Here is an 11201-nt window from a genome sequence, read left to right as displayed (position 1 = left end):
AAGAAAAGAGAAAAAAGAGAAAGCTAAAAGTGCAAGAAAGGAGAAAAAAAAACAAAAGGAAAAAAAATAAAATAGAAGACATAAATACCTTCCAATCTTATTTACAGCAGTTTTAAGTAAATTATACATTTATCTCTTATTCTACGGTTACAACATAAGGTTCTTCTTTCTACAATCTGTCCTGTCCAATCATCAAAACCATAAATCATACATTCGTTTTTCCTGATCGTGCAAATTGTCTATAAGGGCTCTTGATTTTCTGCCTTAGTCTTGATGCCAAGAAAATGGGCGGGAAAATAAGACAAGATACCCAGTCTCCAATTTAATTTAATTAATTGGCTCTGTACAGCCCAAGATGGTTAGGGAAATTACAGAAACATATATTTGTGGGTCAAAGTTTCAGAAAATACTTTCATCTTTTTGCATTTATCTCCCTGCTCCATTTTCAAATGTCCCCAAAGTACCATTCCGGCACACAATTAATAGGTTTCTCCTCCCAAATGGTTTGCAGCCGTTCGAGCCATGAAGTCAACATCTGTTCTCTTTTCTCTTCTGTCACATACTCGGGGGCAAAGCAGATCTGAGGGGAGAGTACACTGAACCCACAGAAGTGTAGGATTCCATGCTGTAATTTAAAAAAGAAAGAGACACAGTAAAAATCATAATGTTTGGCCTGTGATTAGACCATGGTTGATGCAGTTTTTTAAAAAAAATAGTAATATTGTAAAGTTGAATATATAGCAGCTTTCTAGCAAAGTTGCAAGAGGGAGCCAGAATGAATGAATGAATGAATGAATAAATACATAAGTAAATAAGCACAGAGTTCCAATACATTTATAGGTTTGTATGGCAGCAAACTTACAAATTTAAGAATTCCAGTCCCAGATAAGTGAAGGCTTTAAAGATAAATATAAGTATTTGGAATTCCACTTCACACATATTGGTCAATAGGCCAAGTGAACCCTATTCCCTGGTATATTTGTCCAAGCAATTATCCTATTATGGCTATTCCAATGAATTTTTATACAGCTCTTATGGACAACATAGATACCGCAGGTTCATGATGCTTCTCAACCACATGAAGAATGCAGGCTTAGGACAATTAAGAGTTTGCAACTTTATCAGGTCTGACTGAATCATCTTGGAGCCTTGGTGGAGCAGTGGGCTAATGCCTCCTTAAGTAACACCAGCTGCCTGCAATTAGTGCAGGTTCGCATCCCATCAGGCTCAAGGTTGACTCAGCCTTCCATCCTTCCGAGGTAGGTAAAATGAGGACCCAGATTGTTGGGGGCAATTAAGCTGACTTTGTAATAATGCCGCTTGGGGTGTGTGTGAAAGCCCTAATAAGCAGGCATATACATAGAATGAAGGCTACTGCTAAGCTTGTAAGCCGCCCTGAGTCTTTGGAGAAGGGCGGGATATAAATGGAATTAAAATAAAAAATAAAAAAATAAAATCTATCCACCCATTTATCCACCTGCTTGCTTACTTACACCCTTAGATAGCTTATAAACCATTCCAATCAACCAAATATGAGTGATTTAGAACTCTCTAAACTTGTCATTAAAAACAAATACACAATCAAATTTTAAACTTTCATCAATACGTTAGCTTATGGAAGAGAAGGAAGACTATTGAAGTGTCATTGTTCTATAACATCCATTAGTCCTGGTAACTGGCCGTGCCAGCTAAGACTAAAAGCAGATGTAATCCAGCAACTAATGCAGACTGAACTGAATTGAAAACCTTCCGAGTTCAAAACGACCCAATTCAACTATAAAACTCCCTATTCAGTTCTCAGACAGTGCTCCAGTTCTATTCCCACCATTGCAGAAGTGTTCTGAGCACTAATCTGGACACCTTTTTTATTTTATTTATTTATTTTATTTTAATCCCATTTATATCCCGCCCTTCTCCGAAGACTCAGGGCGGCTTACAATTTAAGCACAAATCAAATGTGCTTAGCAATAGCCTTCATTCTATGTATATGCCTGCTTATTAGGGCTTTCGCCCCCCCCCCCCAGCAGCATTTTTACAAAGTCAGCTTATTGCCCCCAACAATTTGGGTCCTCATTTTACCTACCTCGGAAGGATGGAAGGCTGAGTCAACCTTGAGCCTGGTGGGACTCGAACCTGCACTAATTACAGGCAGCTGGTGTTACTTAAGGAGGCATTAGCCCACTGCTCCACCAAGGCTCTTGGCTTTTTTTTGAGCTTGAAACACTTCTAGAATTATTGGAGCACAGTTGGGAGACGTCTATGAACTTGGGATGTTTTGCCCATCCCTATTAAAGGCCAAGAAACTGAACTTTATTTAGCCAACTCCTGTCTCCCTAAATCAATGGCTATATACTGGCCAGCCTTCATATTCCATGTAAGCAAGAAGGAAAGTTTGAGGAAAGAAAAAGGAAAAGGATTTGTTCTGAAGGGCTTCCTAGCTCAGTTCTCTTAGGTCAGGGGTAGGCAACCTTGGCTCTTTTATGACTCGTGGACTTCAACTCCCAGAATTCCTGAGCCAGGATGGCTCAGCTTGGAAACCTCTCCATTTCTCCTCAGCATGGCTGGCTCAGGAATTCTGGGAGTTGAAGTCCATGAGTCATAAAAGAGCCAAGGTTGCCTACCCCTGTCTTAGGTATATGCATATGACATATATCTCTAAAACACTAATGCTAACATGATTTTTTTTTTACATTCTCAATTCTGCTTTGGGAAGGTCATTGGCAAAAACAACATATTTAGAAACATAAAAGGATATTGGCTGTTTACTGATCATGTTATTCTTCATGATGTGGGCAAAATAAAAAAAAAGCCAGTGTCAAAAGATTCCCCCCATTATGTTTTGAAGCCCTAGTCATATAGAGCAGAGCTCCCCAACCTTTCCAACTTGGCGGCCTGGAAGGAAAGGGTGGAGCAGGGAAATGTGCGCGCACACGGCAGCGCTAGCACACACGTACGCACAAATGGGCCACACACACCTGTGCAAACAGGCCGCTGGCACCTGCGCATATGCATAAACAGGCCACTGGCACCAGTGTGATGCTGGTGGCAGTGCTAGTGCAAATGGAGCCACTAGTGCCTGTGCGGCGGCACTACCATGAGTGGGGAGACTTGTCAGTTATTCCCGCGGCCCGGTGGCCAACAAGCCATGGTCCACAGTACCGGGCAGTGGACCATAGGTTGGGGACCCCTGATAAAGAGGGAAAGTGGGACTGCTGCTTTTGCTTGTACTTAACTACTCATTCATGAAGGATGAGTCCATATTTCTTGGATTCTTATTCAGAGATTGGTAGCTGGAAAATGTAGAAGCTGCAGTCCCAACAGAACCAAAAAGCACCACCTTGAGGAAGACCACAAAGCAAGAATAAGAGAAGACACCGGTTGGTTGGGGAGAACAGAAAGTCTGTCCAGTGGTAAGCACAGCTGAATACTTGTATCAGTTAGCTGCACAGTGTGCTTGCTATAACTGGCTGACTGAGATCTCCTGAAAAACTGAAAGAGGAATTCAGTGCCTACCTAATTCTCCCAAAGCCAACTCTGAGCCAGCATTTGCATTTAGTCTCCACTTACCTGCATGGGCCAAAGAAGGTAACGAATATTATCACTGGGTCCTCTCCTTGAATACATCTCTTCGTCTCCTCCAGTGGTAAATGAAAGTAAAGCTAATTTATTCTGGAAGGGAACACATATATTCTAAATCAGGGGTGTCAAACTCAATTTCATTGAGGGCCGCATCAGCATTGCGGTTGCCCTCAAGGGGCCGGGTGGGTATGGCCAGGGTGGGCGTGGCCTACTGGGTGGACGTGGCTAGAGTGCGTATGGCCTACTTGGGTGGGCATGGCCAGCTCTACATCGTTCGCATCAAGGGTGCCTATGGGGACCCGGGCAGGAGTGGGACAGATCTGAGGGTCTCTGGCAGAAGGAGGGTCTCTGGGCCAGGGCCAAGGCAGTGGGGGCCGTTCCCTCACTGTTTCCAGGATGGCTTCGCGGGCCAGATGAAACCACTTCGCGGGCCGGATCTGGCCCCCAGGCCTTGTGTTTGACATGTGTGTTCTAAATTAATACTCAAACCAAAGCCCCCACAGTGCAACATACGTACATAATACAGCTTAAACCACAACAAAGTTACATTGCAATGTGATTAAGAAAACAATAGAACAGTATCCTTTAGAATAAATTAGAAAGCATTTCAGAAAGCTGCATTATGTTTTAAAAATATGAAATAAGGCTTTAAAGGCCAGTTTAAAATCCTGAATTGATAGAGCTATACAATTAGTACTTTAGCAACACTCCATAAACAACCATCCACAAGGCCAGCCAATTGACTGCCAATTGGGCCAAACTTCACTAACAGGTTACAAGTTTCCATAGGTGAACTCAGGTTAATATGTTAATTACACATTGAGTGCATCTGAAATACATTTCTTTATTATAGGTCTTTTTTTTCAAGTTCTTTATTTTGAAGCCAATTTTTCACGCAGTTAAATTTTTGAGATCTTTAATTTGCCACAGATTCACAGATTCTAGTGGCATAGCACAGGCCTTTTCAACCAGTGGTACGGGTACCACCTGTGGTACATTGGCACGTAGCAGGCGGTATGCGACTATCCTAGAAAAGTGCTAGTGGGGGAGGGGAATGAGCTGAACCAGTAGCAGCACCGTACAAGCCTGAGCGAGAGATGGCTGGAGCTGCAGGGCTAAGCGGAAGCACCAGGATCAGCGCCAGGCTCTAGCTGGAGCTCAGTGCCGATTCTGATGCTTCTGCTAAGCCCAGAAGAAGCACTGATCGGCTGGAATGCTGCAGCGTCTCCAGGGTCTTGTCATTTACATTCAGATGCTTGGCAACTGATTCATATTTATGATGGTCACAGTGTCCCAGGGTCATGTGAAGTAACCAAAACCTGCTGCAACCACCCAGCAAGGGGGGGGGGAATAAAAACCAAACACCACCCCACCCCACCCCCGCTGAACTGGCAAAGAAATCCTCCGGCTCTAATTTAATGTCTTTCTCTTCAGCGACTCAGCTTCTGAAGCTGGCTCACAAATACAGGCCTGAGACCAAGCAAGAGAAAAAGCAGAGACTGTTGGCCCGGGCAGAGCAGAAAGCTGCGGGGAAGAGCGATGTTCCAACCAAAAGGCCGCCTGTGCTGAGAGCAGGTGTCAACACGGGTCACGACCTTGGTGGAGAACAAGAAGGCTCAGCTGGTGGTGATCGCACACGACGTAGACCCCGTTGAGATTCATCATCACTGGGGTGGGGACATCCTGGGTCCCAAATTAGTCGCTTGGATTACTAAACTTGAAAACCCAAGGCTAAGAGCTGGCCAGCAAGCTTGGATAGATGTGTCAGTTTTTCTGTACATAAAAATAAAATTCTAAACAACAATAAAAAAGAAATGCTCACAACTATGAAAATCTTGGACAGGAGGAAGAGCGCCGTTAGGCGGGCAGGCAGATGTCTTGCTCGGCTGTGGCTTGGGGGGGCACTTTTTTCAGTGCCATTGTGAGTTCGAACAGTCACTAAGTAAACTCATGTAAGTCGAGGACTACCTGTACTTATTTTTTCCTTTTTTTTTTTGGTCATCAAGTTTTTGACACCTTGCTAGGTGACTGTTGGTACTCAGATGTTGCCATATCGTAAAAGTGGTACAATGGGTGAAAAAGTTCAAAAGCCCTGGCATAGCAAATTTTTGACATTGTACTGATTCATGATCTTAGGAAATATCAGCCAAAAATAATGAAAACATTTATTATAAATCTATTGCTTTTCAAAATTCCTTTCAAAGCTGCCAATTTCTAAAAAACCTGAGCATTGCTAATGAAAACAGCACATTTGTAAAGAAAGGCTACAACTGGCTGGCTATATCGACTACCAAGATCCTGTAGGTAAGAAGTTTACACTTCATATCATGCAGTTTTAGCAGAGTGTTGTGACACATGAATAATCATCATGAACAATTTTTGAGGATTTGCTAGATTTAAAAGGAATTTGGTGCCACAGAGAGTTATTAATGAAGTTTATCAACCTTAAAATAAATTTCCAGAAGCTTTATAAGACTTTAAAGAGAGAAATTGTCATATTTAGTATAAACGTTTTGTGTAACACTGATGAAATTCCTTTGCTATTAAATATTCATGTAATCTACCTTCAGAGGTAGATTACATGAAAATTTAATTCTGGGAGTTGAAGTCCACACATCTTAAAGTTGCCAAGTTTGAAAAACACCACCTAGATGCTTTACCTAGAGATGACTGACCTTGCTTGGTTTGCAGTGAGGTTGATATTTGTGACCATTCTGTTTGTGAAATACATTCCATAGTCAAAGGGTTTCTATTACTATATCTTCTATTTTTATTTGGTTCCTTACTTATACTTTGTTAACTCTCTTCAGTACAGATACAAAGGCAAGATATTGTCAGTAAAATCTTAGTTTAATGTATACTTATAGCCCACCTACCTTGAGTAAACCAGAATCATAACACTTTGGGAAATCATGAGCAAATCCTTGGACTAAGACTCTGTCCATCCAGCCCTTCAGGATGGCTGGCATGCTGAACCAATATAAAGGAAACTAGATAGGATTACAAGAGAGAAAGGAATAATATATTTGGCTTTAAAATATCCATAAACACCAACCTTTTCAGAAAGGCAACAATCAAGCAGGACATATTGCAAATAAGTATAAATTAACAAAGTCTGCAATTATTATTACAACGTTGTCCCTCTAACATGGATCCTTCTAGATCAGTATAGTGATTGGCAACACACACCAAAGGTCAGATATATCCCTTCAGCAAATGTTTTTATCTACATCAGAGATGGGGAACTATGGCACCTTTATGACTTGTGGACTTCAACTCCACATGGCTGGCTCAGGAATTCTTGGAGTTGGTCCACAAGTCATAAAAAGGCCATAGTTTCCCATCCCTGATCTACATCATCTGAAGCAATCATTTTTCTTACTTGTTCAATAATAATTAAAATTAAAAATATCTGCCTTTATTCTAAAACAAAACCAGATTTATATACAAAGCACAGAATTGGGAAAGTTAATCAAAATAGATGAATCTATTGAACTGCATGTAGACATTCTCTTATCCCAACTAACTTGACCCCAGGTTGAATGGTAGAAATGGAAGATGGACTTCAACACATCTGGAGGACAGCTAGTTCAGAATGTTGAAGAACATACTACACTCACCAGCAACTATTGGACCAAAGTGTAAGGGATAATATTTGAAAAGTTCTTAAATGATATGATCAAACCAAAGCAAGCACAAACCTAAAATTTCTTTAAATTCCAAAGTTATATCAACATGTTCCAAACTCTTAAACCAATTTGATCCAGCACCAGAAATCTCACATAAACAAGCTTTTGAAAAAATAATGACCTGGAAAATCACCAAGTCGGCTTTGTTCACTTTCTTTTGCTCCTCAATCAAATCTTCAGTCAGACATCCATTTTCATAAGCTTTCCAGGCTTCAGTTCCGTAATTAAAATTATCAGGATTGTATAATTCACCTATGGGCACAACATGACACAATCTAGTTGCATTTGAAGTTACCATCCCATCTTTTTTTAGCATAGGATCTCTGTCATCTTTCACTTAGATTTAACTCAGATCACAAAATATCATGTAAAATCTTAAAGGAACGGAGGATGCAGGAAAATCAGTATCTTTTTAGAAGTCTAACAGCCCTCAGATTAGTTTGGATATTAGAACTCACAGCCTGAGCAAAAAGACTTCTGTTTACCCCTCATTTTCTTCATTTCAGCAGTAGTATTTGGAAGGAATGGGAAAGTGTTTTGTTGCTGTTATTGTTAAACAATTCGAGTCAAAGGATGCTGTTGGAAAACTCCTGAAATCTTTGTTCATGACCTATCCATCCTTCACTCAAGTCATCACCTTATTAATTTTACCTACTGTAAAATTGATTTGGCTAACAAACACATTTTTTTCCATATACAATTCTTGTATCTCAGTAAAATGTATTCTTGGGACAGTTTCTTGGAAATACAAACCACAAATGTACTTCTACCTCATCAATGGCACCTACCAACTATATCTTTCCTAGTTGTTCTTGGCTCAAATTGCATTTCATACAAGTCTGAAACAGTGACAGTACAGCCTTGCTTCTTCAGTTCTTCCACTGTCAAGGTTTTAAACGAACCATTTAGAGATTTGGGCTCTTGGTGTGCATAGACAATCAATACTTCTTTCCCTAATGTTTAAAAAGATGAAGAAAAGCAATATTTACTTAAAATAGGAATTCCAGAGGCAGATAAAAATCAAGGTGAGAAGATTTTCTGCAATCAGCAACAGCATTCCAGTTTGAACATTTAGAAGCCCGTAACTGCTTTTTTTAAAAAAATAATCATCCTTATTCTTTTATTTTATCTTTTTATCAGTCAGACCAAGGTAGATTTTTTAATGCTTTTGTGTCAATCTTAACTCCTGGTAGCTATATGGACAATGTCCTGTCATCTTCTTAGCAAGATTTAGGAAGTGTTTGCCATTACCTGCTCCCTAGTGCTGGAATTGAGTGACTGGACCAAGGCTACTTAGGCATTTTGTGTCTAACGCCGGCCTAGAACTCACAATCTCCCAATTTATATGCCGATGCCTCAACCATTACACCAAATTGGCTGGAGGTAGCTCTTCCTATCCTAATTTTATCCCACAGCAACCTTTTGGTGTCAGACTGAGTTAGCAGTGATTGGCCCAGGGCCATTTCATATAGTTTCTAGCCAGGATTCTTTAAATATAATATTTTTAAATATGAAACAAGGCAATCTGTTTGTTACCCATTGATACCACCATCTCTGCTGTTCCCTGACCCAGCTAACATTTCCTCTTATCATTTCTTTAAAAAAACAAAATGGAAAGATGGCTTACTGCACCTTTATCTTCCTAAAGGCTTTTGGACTCCTCCTAGACCCCATGGCATTTTAGGAAATAAAAATATTAGATGGCTGAAATTTGTAAATATCACCCCTCCTCCCCACCACAAACACACAATGACCATTTGGAGAGAACATCCATAGTACTTTCTAAATATCTCTGTCTACCAGTCTAGTTGGGTATCCCTATGGAAAATGGGGAATCTTGGGGGACCTCTTAATTCTCCTTTGATAGAAAGATGATAAAAGTACAACTTACCTGACATTTTTTTCAATACCCTGCAAGTTTGTCGCAGTTGAGAAAATGTGGTTTTGAAAGATTCTTGTCAGGACTGTTACAAAAAGAAAGATAGATACTAAATTTCTTTCCTTGGTTTTCAAAAACAAATATTACTTGAAGCTGCCCATCTTGGTGAACTAATAATGAGAACCACAGAAAAAAAAACAATAGACACACAAACTTAAGCACAAAAGCATCAGCAGAAATATTCTAGCTTAATAGCTCTTGGCAGTAGAAAAAGAAGCAGGTTTTAATTCCCTCTCTCTCATTCCTATCCAAGTCCCAAAGCAAAGCAAAGTAGGTTCAGTTTCTTGAGATCTCTGGACTACCCTAGCACCCAACACCTGGAAAAAGGAGAATGAGAGTTTGCTGCTATTTGAAGCCATAGGGATGTGGATTCTCAGGAAATTAGTTCTGTTTTGAACTAAGGATCAAAGACACAATCTTATGGAGTTCTGTCAAAGGTTTTGGGTCAATCGCAGTTTAACAGAAGTGAAACATCTAACACTTAAGTTGCTGCAACTATTAGAGTAAGAAAAACCAGGACAATGCTAGCTATCAATCACACTCCCTGAGACACATGGTCTCAAACTAAGCAGGAGTAAGCTCAGTAGACTATTGGTTTATATCATGGCCCTTTTATGACTTGTGGACTTCAACTCCCAGAATTCCTCAGCCAGCATTCTGGGAGTTGAAGTCCACAAGTCATAAAAGGGCCAAGTTTGAAGACCCCTGGTTTATATTCATAATAAATTCACACACCCTCACCTGTCCATTATACCTAAGGCACACAACATCTAAAGAAATAGTTTGTTTATTGGAAGAGATGCGGACCAATCTGCCACAGCCTTGAATGCAAGTTCAAGAAAAGGAAACTAATCAGCCTATCAGAACATAAACATTAAAAAAAACCTTTCAAAGTGTAAAACATTTTCACTCACTTTACGATTATGCAGTTTTGCCTTACAGCACTTTACCGCAACGTGCCTTAAGCACGCTGAGTGGCTTTTGAGAATTAACACCTGTACCGTAACGGAGGATTTCGGATTCCCACAAGGAAGCACATTAGCAGTACCATTTTATACTGTATTGCACCGCTTACTCAGGAGTAAGCTCCGTCCGTGACTTTACTTCCAGGCAGCTAGCCTTCTACTTCCGGTCGTTCGAAATAAACCCGCGTTGACTATTATTAGCCCAGCTAATTCACGGATCAAAATAAGTGTTAGTAAATGATAATTAATTTCTGAATAAGACAGCATGTACGAGTGGGCTACGGGGCGGTCCAAGATATTTGGATGAACTACAGTAAGTTTTAGTAAAAAGGACAGTTTAGGGTTCCCCTTTTATATTATTTCCAGACTTCTCAAACTGTAAACTTTACGTGGATTTTCTTTCTTCTTCTTTTGCAAGCCGGTTTCCTTACTTGAAACTCGTACTGGAATATTAATAAAAACCTAACAATAGAATATAATCAAAATTCTTATTAAAAAGTTGGAAAGGAGAAGATCGTACCTGAAAACAGCACAGTAACCAGGCGGACAGGATAGGATCAAATCACCTAAGGCTAAGCAAAACAGGATCGATATAGTTAGTGCGACTAGTAGTGCCTGGCAATTTAAAAAACGGGGTGGTGGGTCCGCCCCTTTCTTAGTTACTTCTCACAATTATATGATTTGGAGCGTGTGATTGATTGTCTTCGCCGTTGTGAATTTAATTGCGTTTTCATCCGTATCTGAATTGCAGTTTTCCAGTCTGAGACAGTACTGGAGAGAGGGAAAAGGGGTGTTTCAATTAAAATGAGATTTCTGTTGAATAGCAAGTGCCGTAGATAGAAACCTCGTACAGCCGATATCGATTGGGTTCACATGACAAATTGAACGAAAAGACTGTGATCATGCATGGATTAGTGTGTGGTGGGAATCCATTTGATGTGCACAACATAGTGAAGTCCCAGCAAACTAGGGTAGCTGAGTTCACACAACATGCTAAGCTAAAATATATTTGGATAATTTATGGTTCAG

The 11201-nt window shown here is 40.3% G+C and overlaps 1 protein-coding gene across 2 annotated transcripts; it reads right to left on the bottom strand.

The window, feature by feature from the left end:
* Nucleotides 1-318: 318 nt before the first annotated feature.
* Nucleotides 319-10755, bottom strand: NQO2 (N-ribosyldihydronicotinamide:quinone dehydrogenase 2). Of its 2 annotated transcripts, none has more exons than XM_083358406.1 (7): nt 10693-10755; nt 9160-9232; nt 8057-8221; nt 7390-7520; nt 6456-6569; nt 3568-3669; nt 319-625 (listed from the first exon to the last, which is right to left on the bottom strand). In XM_083358406.1, the coding sequence occupies exons 2-7, from the start codon at nt 9164-9166 to the stop codon at nt 446-448; spliced, it is 699 nt and encodes a 232-aa protein (XP_083214532.1). In that variant the 5' UTR covers nt 9167-9232; nt 10693-10755; the 3' UTR covers nt 319-445. The 2 variants fall into 2 exon arrangements, with proteins under 2 accessions (XP_083214532.1, XP_083214531.1); XM_083358405.1 differs by lacking the exon at nt 10693-10755 and adding an exon at nt 10122-10304.
* Between the last annotated feature and the right edge of the window lie 446 nt (nt 10756-11201).

Source organism: Vipera ursinii (genome assembly GCF_947247035.1).
Source record: "Vipera ursinii genome assembly, chromosome: 3".
Classification (NCBI taxonomy): domain Eukaryota; kingdom Metazoa; phylum Chordata; class Lepidosauria; order Squamata; family Viperidae; genus Vipera; species Vipera ursinii.
The sequence above is the reverse complement of the archived record's forward strand: the minus strand, read 5'-3'. Positions and strand labels throughout refer to the sequence as shown.